This window comes from Budorcas taxicolor, chromosome 4 (genome assembly GCF_023091745.1).
Source record: "Budorcas taxicolor isolate Tak-1 chromosome 4, Takin1.1, whole genome shotgun sequence".
Taxonomy (NCBI): Eukaryota; Metazoa; Chordata; class Mammalia; order Artiodactyla; family Bovidae; genus Budorcas; species Budorcas taxicolor.
Genome location: NC_068913.1, coordinates 13,779,630 through 13,796,535, shown reverse-complemented (window position 1 = coordinate 13,796,535; position 16,906 = coordinate 13,779,630). Strand labels below are relative to the sequence as shown.

General features: G+C 39.5%; 1 protein-coding gene across 2 annotated transcripts in view; it reads right to left on the bottom strand.

The window, feature by feature from the left end:
- CASD1 (CAS1 domain containing 1) overlaps positions 1-15,678 on the bottom strand; it is a 54,112-nt gene extending 38,434 nt beyond the window's left edge. Inside the window, exons 1-3 of one of the 2 annotated variants that reach the window (XM_052638644.1) lie at positions 15,546-15,678; positions 7,820-7,916; positions 7,165-7,285 (exon numbers count right to left, since the gene is read on the bottom strand). In XM_052638644.1, coding sequence (XP_052494604.1) covers positions 7,165-7,285; positions 7,820-7,916; positions 15,546-15,678 — 351 coding nt within the window. Of the gene's footprint in view, positions 1-7,164; positions 7,286-7,819; positions 7,917-15,545 lie in introns of those variants that run through there. The other variant, XM_052638645.1, reaches the window with a different exon arrangement.
- Positions 15,679-16,906: the final 1,228 nt, after the last annotated feature.

The window sequence follows — 16,906 nt, the reverse complement described above, 5'->3', positions numbered from 1 at the left end:
TAAAGGAAACTACCCTCATACAAATATACTATATAAACCAGTAACTGTGAGAGGTGGAAAGCACAAGTTCAGGATATTTGAAATGCATCTGAAATTAAGAGATCAGCAACTTAAACAATCGTATATATATATATATATGTGTGTGTGTGTGCATGTGTATAGAGATTGCTATATCAAAACCTCATGGTAACCACGAGCCAAAAAACTGTAAAAGATTTACATACAAAAGAGAAAAAAATCCAAGCACAGCACTAAACACAGTCATCAAATCAAAAGAGAACAAAAGAAGGAAGAAGAAAATGACCCTAAAAAACAAAATCCAAAACAGCAGCTTCAGCTGCATGCAACAAATTCTGGTATAGTCTTTTTTCATTTTTATTCTGTTACAAATATTTTCTAATTTTCCTTGTTACAGCTTCTTAGGTACACCCATCATTTAAAAGGGGTCACTTAATTTCCAAATACATGGGCTTTTTAAAAGTACCTTTGGTATTAATTTCTTATTTTGATATTAATCTCTCATTAAATCCTTTCTTCTCTGCAATCACCCTCTGTGTTTTTTGTTTTCTGACTTTATTGAGGCTTTCAATGGCTAAGCCAAAGATTTCTCTTGGTAAATGTCACAATGCACTTGAAAATATGTGGTTTATTTTCAAATATCTTTTTTGATATTGACTTCTAACATAATTTCACAGTGATAAGAGAACAGTCTCTGTATGATCTCAATACCTTTAGACCATGAAATTTTTGTCATCACAGCCCCTACTGTCAGTATTTGTACTTTTCTTTCTGACTTACTTCACTTAGTATAGCAAACTCTAGTTGCACCCAGCTGCTGCAGATGGCATTATTTTGCTCCTTTCCCTAGCTAAGTGCTATGCCACTGTACCTCTGTGCCACATCTTTACGCACTGCATTCGTCTGTCAATGGGCATTTAGGTTGCTTCCATGTTTTGGTTATTGTGAACAGTGCTGCTATGACAGATGATGTATCTCTTTGAATTATATTTTTGTCTGATAGAACATGCCCTCACACCTTGCACAAAAATAAACTCAAAATGGCTTAAAGACTTAAACATAATGATACCATACAACTCCATGATACCATAAAACTCCTAGAAAAGAACATAGGCAAAACATTCTCTGACACAAATCTTATCAATATTTCCTTAGCTCAGTCTCCCAAGGAAATAGAAACAAAAACAAAAATAAATAAATGGGACCTAATCAAACTTGGGGCTTCCCAGGTAGCTCAGCTGGTAAAGAATCCACCTGCAATGCAGGAGACCCTGCTTCAATTCCTGGGTCAGGAACTTCCTCTGGAGAAAGGTTAGGTTACCCACTCCAGTCTTCTTGGGCTTTGCTGGTGACTCAGCTGGGAAAGAATCCATCTGCAATGCAGGAGCCCTGGGTTTGATTCCTGGGTTGGGAAGAGCCCCTGGAGGAGGGCATGGCCACCCATTTCAGTATTCTTGCCTGGAGAATCCCAATGGGCAGAGAAACCTGATGAGATATAGTCCATGGGGTTGCAAAGAATTGGACAGGACTGAGCAACTAAGCACAGCACAGCACAATCAAACTCACAAGCTTTTGCACAGTAAAGGAGACCATAAACAGCATGAGAAGACAGTGCTCCAGGATGGGAGAAAATGATGCTGCAGACAAGGGCTTAATCTCCAAAATACATGCATGATAACAACAACAAAACACCAATAATCCAATAAAAAAATGGGCAGAAGGCCTTAACAGACATCTCTCCAAAGAAGACAAACAGATGGCCAGTAGGCACACGAAAAGATGCTCAGCGTCATTAATTATTAGAGAAGTGCAAATCAAAACTACAGTGAGGTCCCAGTCTACACCAGTCAGATGGCCATCACTAAAAAGTCTACAAATAACAAATGCCGTAGAGGATGTGGAGAAAAGAGAGCCCTCCTACACTGTTTGTGGGAATGCAAGCTGGTACAGCCACTATGCAGAACAGTATGGAGGTTCCTCAGAAAACTAAATTGTCTTTTAATAAAATTTTGTAAGCTTTCTGCATACATACAGATGGAGGCTTATTTACTAGGCTTATTCCTATGTACTGTTTTTTAAAAATTATTATTATTGCACAGAGTATATTTTAAATAACATTTTTGAACTCTCTATTCCTGACAAGTAGATATGCAATTAATTTTTAACAGCTTTATTGAGTCAGTACAATCAATTTTCATATATTTATCTTATAATTAGCTATATTGTTAAAATTTTTATTATATCTAGTAAATTTTCTATAGGTTCTTTGGGATTTTCTATGTAGATAACTGTATTATAAAATATCAAGTTATTTCTTTCCAATCCTTACATCTTCAAAGTACCACCTTTCTTTGGCTGAGAGAGAAAGAGTTAATCACTCAGTCATATCTGGCTCTTTGCTATCCCATGGACTGTAGCCCACCAGGCTCCTCTATCTATGGGATTCTTCAGGCAAGAATTCTGGAGTGGGTTGCCATTTCCTCTTCCAGGGGATCTTCCCAACCCAGGGATTGAGCCTGGGTCTCCCTAAGGATCTATAATACAATACTGAATAGAAGCAGCAATAATGAACATCCTGAGTTTAATGGAAATATGTCTACCAACTTACCACTGGAACATTTATTGTAGGCTTTTAGAATTTTTATCAGAATAAGAATATAAAGGAGCTTACTTAAAAGAGAGAGATGGCACCAATTCCCTGATACTGTTAGGACTTGGTTAATGGACCAAAATGTGATCAAAATAAGGATTTCATGTGTGCTTTGAAAGATATTCTCCAATATCTTAGCATATTCTTTAAGTACTGAGTTATAAGTTTATAAAATCAGCATACTAACAGCCTATATTTACTCATTTACTTGCACTATCATTAATTACATGAGTAGTGAGTAATTCTCCCACTATGGTAGACAGCCAGTCTGAAATCAGTCTGAAAAATCTGTGTTTAGCTGACAAGTTTAGACTACTTATATTGTTTTGATAATAAATGTTTCCATCTTAATTTTTGATTTCTAGCTCCCTCACACATATGTATATTTTATATAAACATAAAATTAAACAGATTTTTAAACATGTAATATAAATGTATATGTATGTATTCACATATGTGTATCAGAGTACACACATACGTGTGTGCTTATGTATGTATGTTTATGTATTATATTTGATATTAGATGAATTTGGTTTCATTTATTTTTTCTTCTTCTGGTTTGGAATTACCCACCCTAATTCTATCCTTCCAGTCCTTGCCCTTGGAATAAAGGTCATCTTAAGTTCTAAGTTAAGATGATACCTTAAAGTGTAAAGAGGACATCAGAACACTTTAATTGTGTTCATCTCTCTCTGACTTATATGCTATGTCAGTTCTTTAGTACTGTGTTTTTGTAAAGTGTAAAAAGATATTATTTGACATAGTTTGTTTAGATTCATACACGTTTCTTATTTTCTTTAACCATTAATTCGGATCATTTTTTTTTCTGAATCATTTCCCTCCTTGAAGTTTATTCTTTGGAAAACTCTTTAGTATAAGTTTATACTGCAGTAAGCCCTCATAGTTGTTGTTTATTTTAAAATGTCCTATAATTCAAGAATAGAGGAATTCGTATGTTAGGGATACAATTCTAGGTTAAAGGTTTCTTTCTATCAGAACTTTAAAGCTATCAGTCTACTGTCCTCTGGCTATCAATATTACTGTTGAGAAATATGCTGGCTCAGAGCTTTGTTTGCTACGTACAGGGCATTGTAGCTACAGGCATCTATCTTCAGGGCAACCCAAATCTCTATTGCACACTGACTGTTATCGTTCCCATTACTGGATTTGCCTCACAGTTTGTTCCTTTTTTCTGGGGGATGTATCCCCCATTTCAAAGTCTAGAAATACATCAACAAGTATTTTTTAATCTAGGATCTAGTTGGTTTGAGGTGGAAGGGGCCCCCAGAGTATCTAGCTTGCCCTCTGGCTGGAAGTAACACAAACAGCTTTCTTCATTGCAAGACTTCTTAAGTTTTTAATATCCTAGCCTAAACTAAAACTACCTAGGAGGAGGATATGATATCCACCTCTGCCCAAACTTATTTGACCAGAGCTTCTTACAGAACTAGTCTTCCACAAAATATAATTTGAAAAAAAAAAAAAAAAAAAAAGAATCCTGCTCTAAAGCTTCTTTTAAAAAAATTTTCCTCAGTACAGAAAAGAAATTTTAAAAAATTATCTTCAATACTTAAAGAATCCCATTACCAAGGCTAAAAAAAAGTAATCAAATTTCACAACATGCCAGGCTATGTTGTGAAATATGTAAGAAACATATTTAAAAATAATGATAACACACAATCTCTGTCCTCAAGGTGTTCAGAGAGAAGAGAATAAGTAAAATACAATTTAGCAAATGCTCCACCAGTAGTTTGAACTAAATAACTGTCTCTTTAAAACTATAAAAAACTTTCTTTGCAAAATGTATATAAAATAAAATGCATCTTATTTGATAATTGTGGGATAACCAGGAACCCCTAGAAAATAAAAATTGGAAACCTAGTGCTCAGGAACAACATACCATATTGTAGCTACTTCTGGCCATGGACTAAACCATTATAGATTTTTTTCAACTAACTGTTGCCAAATGCATTATTCCAATTTTCAAATCCTCTATTCTAAGCCTAGAAATAGTAAAACTATTTTTTAAAATTCAGATATCTATTTTTAAAATGTTTACTGAGGTTTTTTTACTTTAAGCTGTAAGAATCTCGTCATTAAACAGTTTCAAATCTTCTGTATAGTTTTGTATGTATAAATACGAATGCAAAATACATTCATAGATATCAAATAAAATGAAAAGTTTACTTTGTTATCTTCTATTATTCAGCTTTAAAATCTACACTAGCTTTTCCTAGTTGAAAATCGCTACTGGATTCTTCTTACAAGAGTTCCTAAAGCCTTTGACTGTGTGGATCACAATAAACTGTGGAAAATTCTGAGAGAGATGGGAATACCAGACCACCTGACCTGCCTCTTGAGAAATCTGTATGCAGGTCGGGAAGCAACAGTTAGAACTGGACATGGAACAACAGACTGGTTCCAAATAGGAAAAGGAGTGTGTCAAGGCTGTATATTGTCACCCTGCTTATTTAACTTATATGCAGATTACATCATGAGAAACGCTGGGCTGGAAGAAACACAAGCTGGAATCAAGATTGCCGGGAGAAATAGCAATAACTTCAGATATGCAGATGACACCACCCTTATGGCAGAAAGTGAAGAGAAACTAAAAAGCCTCTTGATGAAAGTGAAAGAGGAGAGTGAAAAGTTGGCTTAAAGCTCAACATTCGGAAAATGAAGAACATGGCATCCGGTCCCATCACTTCATGGAAAATAGATGGGGAAACAGTGGAAACAGTGTCAGACTTTATTTGTTTGGGCTCCAAAATCACTGCAGATGGTGACTGCAGCCATGAAATTAAAAGACGCTTACTCCTGGGAAGAAAAGTTATGACCAGCCTAGATAGCATATTCAAAAGCAGAGATATTACTTTGCCGACTAAGGTCCGTCTAGTCAAGGCTGTGGTTTTTCCTGTGGTCTTGTATGGATGTGAGAGTTGGACTGTGAAGAAGGCTGAGCGCCGAAGAATTGATGCTTTTGAACTGTGGTGTTGGAGAAGACTCTTGAGAGTCCCTTGGGCTGCAAGGAGATCCAACCAGTCCATTCTGAAGGAGATCAACCCTGGGATTTCTTTGGAAGGAATGACGCTAAAGCTGAAACTCCAGTACCTTGGCCACCTCATGCGAAGATTTGATTCACTGGAAAAGACTCTGATGCTGGGAGGGACTGGGGGCAGGAGGAGAAGGGGATGACAGAGGATGAGATGGTTGGATGGCATCACTGACTTGATGAACGTGAGTCTGAGTGAACTCCGGGAGTTGGTGATGGACAGGGAGGCCTGGCGTGCTGCGATTCACGGGGTTGCAAAGAGTCGGACACGACTGAGCGACTGAACTGAACTGAACTGAACCATCATCATGATGAGACTACTTAGTTAGCTGTGAAGTCCCCGATTTTTCAGTTTCCTACCACTGGACAAGGTGATGTGTACAGGCAGATTTTTATCATAAATTAACGAGCTACTGCCCTACAATTCTGAACTTTCTTGTACTTTACTTTTTTCTTGTTATTCTCCACTCCCAACCATATGCAATTAAAGACAGAAATGAGAACTTCAGATCACTTAAAAATGTATTAAACAGAAAGATACAATGAAAGAGTTCACAAAAATTAACTAATTAACAAATTAACATTTAGAAAGATGTTCGTCCTTGTTAGTTTTTTAAAAGATAACATTTCTAAAATGAGAAATTAAAAAGAGCAGAAATTTGTCACACTGTCATTTTAATTATATAGCATGAATGTCCAGTGCCAGAAAGGTTACAAAAATTAGGTTCCAATGTACATTGCTAATTACAGTGTAGATTGAAAGAATAATATAATCAATAATTTTTAAAGTACTATATTCTTTAACCTAATATTTGCACTGTAAAGATTCTATCCTAAGGAACTAATTTAAAAAGCAAAGTTCTCACACAAAAATGTAATAAAAATGTCCTTTTTAAAATCATAAAATATTAAAAATTAGAAAACTACAAAACGTTAAGAAAAGGGAAGATTACATAGGATCACATTATATCCACTCACTAGTATATTGCCATTATGAAGATACTTAACACTGATTTATAATAATATGGTAAATTATGATAAGTGGTAGCCAAGAAGATATCAAATTGTACATGCTAATCTATTACAATTTTGTCTTTTAAAAAAGAGACTGAAAAGAAATATAGCAAAATATTAAAAGGAGGATAAGGGATATTTCTTCTTTATTCTTTCTAAAAAAATTTTTTTTAAGTTTTTCCATGGAAAGAATTTTAATATTTCTGAAAACAAAAAGTTTAAGTCAATAAAAGGTTTGCCAATACTTTACCCACCACTTCTTTTTCTTATGGCTCCGTAATGGCAAATTGTTCCCCGTTCCCTTTCCCAAAACCAAACTAAAAATTTTATACTTTCTTTTGTTCACGTGAAAGGGCACACTTCTCCTGTAACTATTCAGTTGCCTAACTGCTAAAACAATACCCTAATGAAACAAATAGACAGATTTTACCTTATTTCCTTCTTCTTTGAATTGAGGATTAATTATTTTCACAAAAGAATAAAATAACTGACGAATTCTGGAATCTCCAATAAATGCAATATGTTTATCTACGAGGCAGTTCTTTGCTTCACTGAAATCAACAAGGAAACATCAATTAGAATACAGAAAATCAGCCCAGGCATCTTCAAAGCACATAATTTGTGAACAAAGTAGTACAGGATTATTATATACAGTTATGTTGTCATTTTAGAAACAGGTGGCCAGGTTTGTTTAACCTACCAGTTCGTGTATGATTGATTAATTCGATTAAGTGTTTCATATGTACTTGAACCACAGTAACTGCTTAATACTCACTCTCTCAGAAAAACTGCAAGAGGTAGCTATCCGAGTCCCAAAGCAAAAGTCTTTCATTCACAGGCTATTGCCCTTGGCCCCTGGTTTTCTCTCACCTGAGATAAAGCAGATTGGTCCAAAGCTTTCCCTAATGCTTTAGAGCAAGAATACTCCTTTGGACTCACCCCCACTCCTGCCCTGTCAGCACTTCTCTACCATCACATGGAGAAGCACCATCTGCCACTTTCTTTGCTCTATTAACACTTCTCTACCAGATACTAAGACCCATCTTAGCCAAGAAGAAAAAACATAATAAATGAAGAAACTTTACCTGATTTTGTACTTATGCATCATACAGCTGTGAGGCTGCCAAACTTTCTCTCCAAGAAATCTGCCACTTGAGAGAAGGTATTCACATGAATCATTGCCTGTAATAATTAAACACAATAATGTTGCTAACAATAGTTATATTTTTATACGTTGGCTGTCTATCCCATTTTACCCTTGGAGTTGAGAGAGCACAGAGTTTTCTACACTTCACTGTACCCTCTAGGTACATACGACTCATCCTTAAGAAGCAGAGCAACTATTAATATATTAATATTGAAGTCAATGAGAGGCACTAGTACAGATAAATCACCTAGAATATTCTTCATCCCCGATGCTATGGCAACGCTTTGGCAGTCCCTTCTACTGCAAGTTTCCCTCCAGGGACATCTTGCCTCAAAATAGCCTTTGTATCTGTTTATCACTTCTACTTCTAGTTGGGAAACAAAAGTTTCAGGGATAGAAGAGAAGACTCTGGAAATGACTTCCTAGTCAAGTATTACAGTACTTCGTGCATTAGTACATCAGAAACCTGGTAAATATTGAAGTATTTTATAAATCGACGCCCTGATTTTTTACAACTTCCCTGGAAGGAAGTGGGCTATATCCCTACTCTGTAAAAGTGCAAACAGAGAAAGACTTATTAAAAACTTCTTAAAATGCGTAATAAAATGTCATCCTTTTACAATCTCACAAAGACTTGTAACACTGTTAATCAAAAGATGGCTGAAGATACACATGATCAATTACCAGTAATAAATGCTATTATTAATATCCATCCTCTACTTCTCTCGACTGTCTCTTGCCTCCACCGTCAGGATGACAGCAAACTCCTCCCACTGTGGCTGGGAGAAGTTTCAAACAGAAAATCCCATTTCTGCAAACCCCCTCACTCCTGTGTAAACTGGGACAGATGGTTACCCTACTTCTTTTGGCCATGTTACTGTACATTAGCTTAATGTACATGACCAATGTATGTGGTTAAAAAGGGGGTTGGAAGCATCAGAAAAGTTCAAGTATATCAAATGGACGAGGGAGAAATGAGATGTGTACATTAACTGTGGGGTTACAGTTAATGTGCTTTTAAATTTGATCTCCAGTTCTTTACCAGTCAATAGCAATCTATTTGTTTTACAAATAGTTAAGGTCAGGACGGAGAATCTGGTAAAAAGAATACTACAGAACAAAATGGTGGAGATAGGAAAGAGCCAAAGATATTTTAAGTACAACACATCTCTCTTCTCCATCCAGTCGTCTGGACAACACACAGATAAAAGGTGATACAAACACAAGGCAAGTAAGCATAAACAATGAAAATGTTGATACCACAGTGTCATAAACTCTAAAACAGAACAGGGAGGAAAGTGAAAATAGTACACCGTTCTGTTGGTGAAAACTGGATAAGGAAAGTAGATGATAAGTTATTATATTTTTGTAATTACAGATGTAGCCTAAGCAGTTTTTTCTGTATTTTAAAGATTTTTTAATAACATCTCTCTAAGGAAACTATAAATAATCAGTTCTTAATTCTTTTCAATTATCAAAAACTAATGCTAGTTCTAAAAAACAAAATTAAGTTACATAAACAATCACGGAGGAATAAAGAAAGGACTATAGAAACACACAATTATTTCCTAAAAACAACACTGCTGCTGCATTTTTAAATAATGGCCATACAGTAAAATCCTATTAAAAATCCAGTAAATGTTTAAAATTAGGATGAAAATTCCATATTTACAGCACTTCTACCTCTTTAAATACATCTATTAAACCAAGCAAAAAGTTAGTAACACATTTATTTTATTAAAAAGTTATATAAGACATTTTAAACAATTGGCATTCTGTAAAGTTTTCCTTTCTTCATCCCTTCTTCTTATTGCTGTTACTTGACTTCTGTTTCTTAATAGAAGCTGGATCAATTTTCAGTGTGTTCGATTATGCTATTTGTTTAACCATCTCTAGAGGTTATTGATATGATTGTGTGGAGATGGAAGTGCCACACCAGTGTCTTAAAATAATCAATTTTCTCCACCAGAAAATGTGTGTGTTAAAATGCCAAATTCTTCTTTCCCTCTTTAATATTACTGCTCAGACATTATTTTTCAGTAGTTCAGCTGGTAGAAAACAAAAGCTCTAATCTCAAGACCCCACATTAGAAAAACCTCATACCAAGACAGATTTAAAGTTGTCACTAGCCAAAAGACATTTTGAACACTGCATTTTAAAAACTAGCTGGTCTTTCTGGGAAAAATATTCAACTACCATATTAAGGTAGTTGAATAAATGCTAGTTAATAGTGACTCTTCATAATATATGCAAATTAAAAAAAAAACAAAACACCTTGTATCTGAAACAGTCTCTGTAACTTATCAGTTAAAGTGAAAATCACTCAGTGTGTCCGACTCTCTGGGACCCCATGGACTGAGGCTTGCCAGGCTCCTTTGTCCATGGACTTCTCCAGGCCACAATACTGGAGTGGGTAGCCATTCCCTTCTCTAGGGGATCTTCCTGACTCAGGGATCAAACCCAGGTCTCCCACATTGCAGGTGGATTCTTTACCGTCTGAGTCACCAGGGAAGCCAGTTAAGGTCTACTCAAAACAGAAACTACACCAGCTATTTTAGTAGAGAGAATGTAATATGAAGAACTGTTAGGAAAGTAAAAGAATTGCTAAGTAGATAACTGAAAAGGTAATGAGGACACAGACTTTTACATATTTGTCAGCAAAATAATAAAAATAGTAGCACTAGTAAATACTATAATATCTGATTAAAAATAAATTAACTAGTTCTAAAAAAAAAAAAAAACTCCGCAAAATTCTATACTCTAAAACTAGTTCTTTTCCTGGGAAGGAAACAGTTTTAAAATCAAATCACTAAATGTAAATCTAAATGTTCGATTAATGTGACACATTTATTTTATGTATACTAGCTACATGTTAACATATGCTGGCACATTATTTTCCTTTGAAAATTTACCCAGAAGAACCCCAAACAAAAGAAAACAAAATACTACAGTCATTATTTTCAATTGCTTCATATAATTTTGATAGCTACCTTAATACAACCAGTGAGATGAAAGTTGCCAAGTGCTCAGATAAATCACGTTAGAACAGAATTTTTAAAAAGAAAAAAAAAGCAACTAATGGGATAGAATTATCTACTCCAGCTATCTCTAATACAAAGATTATCTAGATGAATGGCTGTCTTCCCTTCATTCTGTTATCTTAAGCATAAGCATTCTCGTTTGTCAATCTAAAGTCTCAGGTTTTTATGCATGATTTTTCTATAATAGAAAGATACTAAGAGCAGACAAAGTAAGTAAACAAGTTAAAAAACAAACCTGAAAAAAAAACAAGTAAAAAAAACACCTGACCTGCTAAATAAACGGAGGCTTATATTTGTCATCGAATAGAATACCTCTGGCACACTGCACCTTTAGACTGAATCATCTTGACAAAGCTGTATGTTTCTTGCTAACAACCATGAAAATACCAGATCATAAAGTTTACAATCTGATCTGCAGAATATTTTATTTGTCCCACACTTAGCAAGTTATACTTCTGTCTGTGTTGAAAATCACCATTTACAATTTTCTTTAGATAAGCTAGGAGTGCCTCTTTACAAGAGTGTGTCATGTAGATCAGGATTTTTCTAGCAGCCAAAGAAGGGAAAGCCTGAGAGACCAAACGCTGCTTCTTGTTTTAATTTCTGAAGCTTTGAACTCATTTTTCCAAACCATGCAGTATTATTTCATATTTGTATTAAATATGCCTATGACAGAAAGGAATTAGAAGTCAATAAAACCAAGACATTTGAAGCAAGTTAACTTTATCAATTAGAAAATCTAAATTTAACCAGATTGGAACTATTCTTAAGGCTACTGATACTGGCTTCTTATCCCAGAAATGATGCCTTTAGTCTATAATCACAATATTCATGGATATCTTGTGATTCCATAATGGTAAAATTTACAAAAAAATGTAACTAAAAGAATAACTACTTTTTAAAATGTCATTTTTTATGTGAAATAATATTAATAATGAAAAAAAAACACAAAACACTACTTTCTAAAATTAAGATCAGAACATGCTCTTAGAACATGAAATTCAATTAAAACCAAAAGAACCAAATGCAGGGAGGCAAAGAGAAGGAAATTAGGACTTCAAAAGTCAGTTTATCCAATAACTGTTACAGAGTTCCTACTATGTGTTAAGCTCTGATGATTTAAGGATGAATAAAATACCCTTGGAAGCTCAAAGTTTATGTGGGGAGGTCAGATACAAATTATTATAATACAAGATGGTAAGTCTGTACTAGTCACTGTAGAAACACTGAATTCCTAACCTCTATGCTGGTGACATCTGAACCAGGATTTGAAGGAACAAGTAAACAGGTCAGATTCTGAAGTTTTAGACATGTAACTCGTTGGACTGTGAAGAAGGCTGAGCGCCGAAGAATTGACGCTTTTGAACTGTGGTGTTGGAGAAGACTCTTGAGAGTCCCTTGGACTGCAAGGAGATCAACCAGTCCATTCTAAATGAGATCAGCCCTGGGTGTTCTTTGGAAGGAATGATGCTAAAGCTAAAACTCCAGTACTTTGGCCACCTCATGTGAAGAGTTGACTCATTGGAAAAGACTCTGATGCTGGGAGGGATTGGGGGCAGGAGGAGAAGGAGATGACAGAGGATGAGATGGCTGGGTGGCATCACTGACTCGATGGACGTGAGTTTGAGTGAACTCCGGGAGTTGGTGATGGACAGGGAGGCCTGGCGTGCTGCAATTCATGGGGTCGCAAAGAGTCGGACACAACTGAGCGACTGAATTGAACTTTTAGAAAATCACCATTTATTGGAAAATGAGTAAGACAATTTTTGGCTGGCACTGTGAGGTTGAATTAGTATTTCTAAATGATTTAACCCATGTTCTGATGGAAAACACTTTCTCACTCCTTTTATACGTTACTACTGTCTAAGAGGCTCCAGAAAGGCAGAATATAACATAATGGTATGAGACATGACTAACTGGGTTTTAAATCCTAGCTCAGTCAGATTAATGGTGTGTCTTTAGGCAACTTAACCTCTCATGCCTCATCTTTAAAATGTAAATAATACTGCAATTCTCTGAATCTAAGACCACTGATTATAAAATACACCATTATTTTATATAACAGTAGGGAAAATGTTATCAATTAAACTTGGACATGCAATCAAAGTTTTAAAAACTCATCTTGATTACAGATATTAAAAATGGTGGGGGCAGGAAGTGGGAAGTATTTGTATCTACCCATAGGCTGGTTGCAAAGACAAATTAAGATTTAAAATCCTTAGTAGAACAGCACCTGGCATATAATAAGTGCTCAATGATAGCATGTAGTTTTGCCAAGCTTTGTTTTCTGTAGTGTGCAATTTTTTACTTTCTTTAGCTTGTAAAACAAGAGATACTGAATCTGTGTATTTCAATTGCATTCACTCTCCTGGCCTGAGGCAAACCCATACTCACACACTGGAGATTTTAATACACAGCCTAAACCTCTATATGTAACATAATGTCCTTTCTTATTCTAAAGATTTATGATGCTGTGATTCAAGTGTTTGATTATCCTTGTGTGAAAAGCATTGCATCTGACTGTTTCACACTGCTAAAGCATGAGGCTGGCTAAAAAGTTTCTGGTAAGATCATTTCTCTCCCCCATCTCTGGCTCACGTTCCTGACATTCCGCTTGGGCATGTACACACACCAGGTGTACTGCTTCACACTCAAGACACTGAAGCACCTACAGAAGCTGCTGCTGAGCTTCTGGAGGAGGCTTTATAAACAATCCCAGATTGCTACACTGACTCTTAAGGTTCCACCTGACATTCTATTTTCCCTGCGGACGACAGATCTTGAAAGGATGAAATTTATAATCTAAATATAGCAATTAGGACCACGTTTATCAAAAGACAAAAACACAATTAAAAAAGGGAGGGGGGGGGGTAGATGTTTAGCTCATAGGAGGACCATGCTGTTGCTGTTGCTGTTAAGTCGCTTCAGTTGTGTCTGACTCTGTGCGACCCCACAGACGGCAGCCCACCAGGCTCCCCCGTCCCTGGGATTCTCCAGGCAAGAACACTGGAGTGGGTTGCCATTAGAGGACCATAGCACACACTTATAAAAGTTACCTCCACTATCACATACATAAAATTGAGTTTAATTACTATCATCTTGTAACAAAATAGCATAAAATGTCAGTGGTCAGAAATTTTTCTTTAAAGTGACAATAAATGAATGCATTAAATTGCTAGCTTTATTTTGTATATGAAAGTGTTGGACTTCTCTTACAGCAAATGAACCGAAGTCTTGCCAGGTCATGTGAATGTGATCTATGGGAAGCTGGAGGAAAAAGGCCAAGAGGGTATAAGCAATTTATCTTTTTCAATCGATTTCGTGTATTTATATAAAAGGCTATTCAGCCAGTACAGTACTAGAGTGTAAGATTTTTAATTCTCAAAGCATCGCAGAAAACAAAGTGGCACAACCAATCAAAATATCCTTTACTTTTAAAGATTTCCTAAAATAAGAAGCGAGTTCGGATTCCAGTGCCCCCTTTACTGGATATTTTGCCAAAGTAGGTGTGAAGCTAAACGGGAAACACCTTAAATGCGCACCTATTACACATTACCTTTTGACCAGTTATCTCACAATCACCAAGAGCAGTCCAGATAATGGCTTCAAAACTACAAGAACCACAAACAAGAGATCCTATCTTTGTTAATTTCCCTCAGCCTGTCAACCTCTATCCTAGTGACATTCTCACAGAGAAAATTAAGGGGGAAAAAAAAATCAAGGACAAGTAAATATCCCTTGATGACTGAAAAATAACACGTTCTGAAATAATGAGGTCATATTTCCTTACTCTTTGCACCAATTTCAAAACCCACAGCGAAGGCCTCCTCTCTCAGACTGCTTCCAACTTGTTTTCCTTGCCCACCTCAACTCCTGTCAACCCGTAAGTTCTTTTCTAATATCGGCAGCAGTGTCTTCACTTTGTAAAAAGTGTGCAACCAGACCCCTTTAAACGTTTCTGAATCACAAAGCCTGGGTGACACCTCCTCCATTTGGCCAAGGGCATCTTCTGCCAGCTGTCAACTCGGCGGCAAAAGAAAATGGGGCAGCCCTTGCCGCTGTCCAACAGCTTGGCCCCGCTGTTCCAGGGGCAGAAACGGGATAAAACAAAGGCTAAAAAGCCGGGCACCTAAGGCGCAGAACTGGGCGACCCCACTTGGAGCCGAGGTGCCCCCGTGGCGGGCGGCCTTGGCCTTCAGGCGCGCTGGGCTGGCCCCCGAGGGCCGCCTGCTCGCCTCCTGCACGCGAGCCCCGGGCCTGCCGCGTGTCCCCCGGCCCTGCCCGCGCAGGAGCCGGGACCCCCGCTACCCGCTGGGCCCGGCCTGGGCGGGCGCCCCCGACTCCAGCACTGGCGGCCCGCGGTGGGGGTGGGGGGGCGGTGCCCAGGACCACGGGCCCTCGACCCGCGGCCGCCTGAACTGGGGTCCGCTCGGTCGGCCGGGGGCGCCTGGCCCGCCGCCCGGGCCCCTGGGGGCTCGTGGGGGTGCCGCCTGCCCCGCCCGCTGGGCGCGCCGGCGGGCGGCCGCGTGAGCGTGGGCGTGTGTCGGGCGAGGGGGCGGCCTCCAGCCTCCGCGTCGCCTCCTCCCGCCCCGGCCGGCCCGGGCAGGGGGAGGGCCCGCTCACCTCGGTAGCGGCGGGAGGCGAGGTGGCACACCGCGAGCAGCAGTACGGCCACCAGCGCCAGTACCTTGGCGCTCCTCACGCTGAAGTAGTGGTTGATCTCCCGCTTGCCCAGGTTGTAGGCCAGAGCCGCCATCTTGGTTCCTCCATGACAACAGTGCGCGGCGGAGCGGGGAAGGGGCGCCGCACAGGGGCAGCACTGGGGCCGCCGCCGCCGCAGCCAGGCGAGGAGCCGCCGCCAGCCCTCGGGGCCGCCGCCCGCGCCTCCCGCCGGGGAGGCTGAGCCCGCGGCGCCCCCGGCCTCCTCCTGCCCCTCCCCGGCCGCGGGCGCCTCGGCGGCCTCCCCCCAGCCCCGCCGCCGCTGTTCCGCCGTGCCTTTCCCCCAGGCGCCCTGGACGCCTGTCTCCTCCCCTTCCTCCTCCTCCCCTTTAGCCTCCTGTCTTAAGAGAGGCTGCGCTTGCGAGGGGGGTCCGGTTGCCCAGTCCTCCGGGGTCCCGGACCCCAGACTGTCCTCAGGGGTCACCGGGTCACCTGCGGCAGGCGGCGGCGGCGGCAGAGACATGGGGATGTGAGGAGAGGGGACCAGGCTTCCACCCTAGCCCGAACGCGACTCCTGGGCTTTTAATTAGCTTACTGGCGGCAACCTGAGCCCAGGTTGGGGCAATAGAAGTACGGTTCCGGAAGAAAAGCAAACATCGTTCCCCTCCTTCCTGCCGCAACACACCTGTCAACGAGCTTTCTACTCCCTAAACCTGTCTAGCAACTTCAATTTCACTTTTCACTTGCATGCATTGGAGAAGGAAATGGCAACCCACTCCAGTGTTCTTGCCTGGAGAATCCCAGGGATGGGGGAGCCTAGTGGGCTGCCGTCTGTGGGGTCGCACAGAGTCGGCCACGACTGAAGCGGCTTAGCAGCAGCAGCAGCAGCAGCAAACCTGTCTAGCAGGATGCGAAGGCCACCCCAGTGTCACCGGGGCTTATCGTCAGGCTCTCTGGTCAGTCTGGATGCCCCCCAGATGCAAGCCAGGTGTAGACACTGCGGACAGCCTTAGCACCATCCCACCTGTATGATGACCACTCTTAACTCACTCTTCGGAAGCCCATTTCTCTTGAAAACTGGAAAAAAAGAAAAAAAAAGTCCTGGCTTTACCCAAGTCCAGTGAGCCAAAGTATATCAAAAGTACAGAGTGCTTCCTTGCTCAGTCGCTTCAGTCAAGTCCGACTCGTTGAGACCCCGGGAACTTATAGCCCACCAGCTTCCTCTGTCCATGGGATTCACCAGGCAATAACACTGGAATTTACTCCCTTCTGGAATGAACAGAGTAGAAGGTACAAAACGAGCCTCGCTTGATGTAGGTGTTGGT